Source organism: Anoplophora glabripennis, unplaced genomic scaffold, assembly GCF_000390285.2.
Source record: "Anoplophora glabripennis isolate ALB-LARVAE unplaced genomic scaffold, Agla_2.0 scaffold1577, whole genome shotgun sequence".
NCBI lineage: Eukaryota > Metazoa > Arthropoda > Insecta > Coleoptera > Cerambycidae > Anoplophora > Anoplophora glabripennis.
Genome location: NW_019419850.1, coordinates 18,602 through 20,705, shown reverse-complemented (window position 1 = coordinate 20,705; position 2,104 = coordinate 18,602). Strand labels below are relative to the sequence as shown.

The 2,104-nt window shown below is 39.6% G+C and overlaps 1 protein-coding gene across 1 annotated transcript; it reads left to right on the top strand.

Moving 5' to 3' along the window:
* Positions 1-1,274: 1,274 nt before the first annotated feature.
* Positions 1,275-1,862, top strand: LOC108915453. Its single transcript, XM_018721486.1, has one exon. The coding sequence runs from the start codon at positions 1,275-1,277 to the stop codon at positions 1,860-1,862; it is 588 nt and encodes a 195-aa protein (XP_018577002.1).
* The last annotated feature ends 242 nt before the right edge of the window (positions 1,863-2,104 follow it).

The following is a 2,104-nucleotide window of genomic DNA, read 5'->3' as shown; positions in this document are numbered from 1 at the left end:
ACCACCTCAACGGACACTAGACTGGAGCTCTTGGAACAACTAGTAACCAGATTATCAAGAGGTGACAGCTATGGTACTGACCATCGTGAACAACCTTTACGAAATAACGTTAAATCCGATTGCATCCCCATATTTGAACCTGGAAATTCCAACAATCAGTCTGAAAAATGGATCATGAAAATAGAGCAGTTAGCCAATATCAACGGATGGGACGAGAAAACTACTATCTATCACATGCAAAGTCGACTAGGGGGACTCGCAAAAAGTTGGTATAACGGTCTCCATTCTTATAACTTAAACTGGCAAGAGTGGAAATCCTTGATTACAACAACGTTTCCATCTCATCATGATTACGCAACTCAGCTGAAAGATATGCTTCAACGGACCAAGATGCCAAATGAGTCATGGGACAAATTTTATTTTAAAAAAATGGAATTGATACAGGCTTGTGAATTTACTGGAAGAAAAGCAGTATCATGTGTGACTGATGGAATAATAGACCAAAACGTGAAAACTGGTGCTAAGGCAGGGAGGTATTTGACACCAGAAGAGCTATACTCTGAATACCTTACAACCCTCCCTTCTGGTTCAGGTACCCTCAATACTTCGAGTCGATCTACATTCAATGGTGCAAACAGAAAACATTTTACACACAGTAAAACAGACCAAAAGAACAAGCCGGACCCTAGTCTGAAATGTTATAATTGCCAAGAAACATCCGTATTTTAAGTGTCCTAGACGAAAAATAAAATGCTTTAGTTGTAATCAGTTTGGTCATACTAAGGAAAACTGCGATAAGAAGCCCAAGTCGGTATTAACATGTACAAATAATAATTCCAATAAATGTTACTTCATCAATTGCAAAGTAAACGGGAAAACCATGAAGGCATTTGTGGACACGAGATGTTCGGCTGTGATAATTAGAAAAGAAAATGCTGAACATGCTGGGTTATCCTGGACCCCTACCACCATGATACTCCATGGATATAACAATGGGACAGCCACTATACTGGGACTGACTACCATACATCTCTCCATAGATCTAGTTTCAGATGAAGTTGAAACTCTTGTTGTGGATAACCATGTTCAAGCTATACTCATAATAGTTGGTCAATCATTCATCAACAAGAAGAATAGACTCCTTTTGGTGCAAAATAACACCGTTAGAATAATGGACGAAGATATAGATACTACTGCCCGACCTGGATGAAAACTCATTATCGGCTAAATTGAAACTATTGGCTAAAAATATTACTGTTATTCCGGAAAATAGTATGTCCAATGTAGAGGTATCCTGTGGGGTTTATATAGGCGACATCTTTGTGGAATGCAAGCTTAGATCTAACCTAGGCAAGGAACATTGCATTGGACGTTGCATAACATCGTCACAAAACCCCATAATTTCGATACTGAATACTTCGAATTCTCCAATAGTCTTCCAAGAAGGGACTGTATTGGCACGTGGTGAACCATGTGTCATGGAGCAGTTGCAGGAAGATAGTGAAAATACAGTTAATCTAGTTCAACACAGAACAGATCATGTCATAGAGATTGAAAGTGTTCAGGTTGATGACTCCATCGGTACGAAACATAGACAGTCTTTGCTAGATCTCTTAAATGAATTCACTGACTGTTTCGCCAGATCAACATCCGAACTGGGCAACACTCAGATGAACATTGTGTTAACTGATGACAAACCTGTGACTTATCGCCCGTATAAGCTATCTCAGATGGAAAGATCTGAAGTGAGGGAAATTATTGACGACCTTCTTCAGGGTGAAGTAATTAGAGAATTTGATTCCCCTTATGCGAGCCCAATTCTTTTAGTAAAGAAAAAACAGGGGAATACAGAATGTGCGTAGACTATCGTGCCTTGAATGTAAAGCCTGTAAAAGACAGATATCCCTTGCCTAGAGTTGATGAACATTTGTAAAGGTTGAAAGGTTGTAGATACTTTACGTCACTGGACCTGTGTTCAGGTTATCACCAAATTCCTGTGCCAGACGATTCCATAAGTAAAACGGCATTTATAACACCTGATGGTCACTACGAATACCTAAGGATGCCATTTGGTTTGGCCAATGCGCCAGCCTGTTTTCAACGA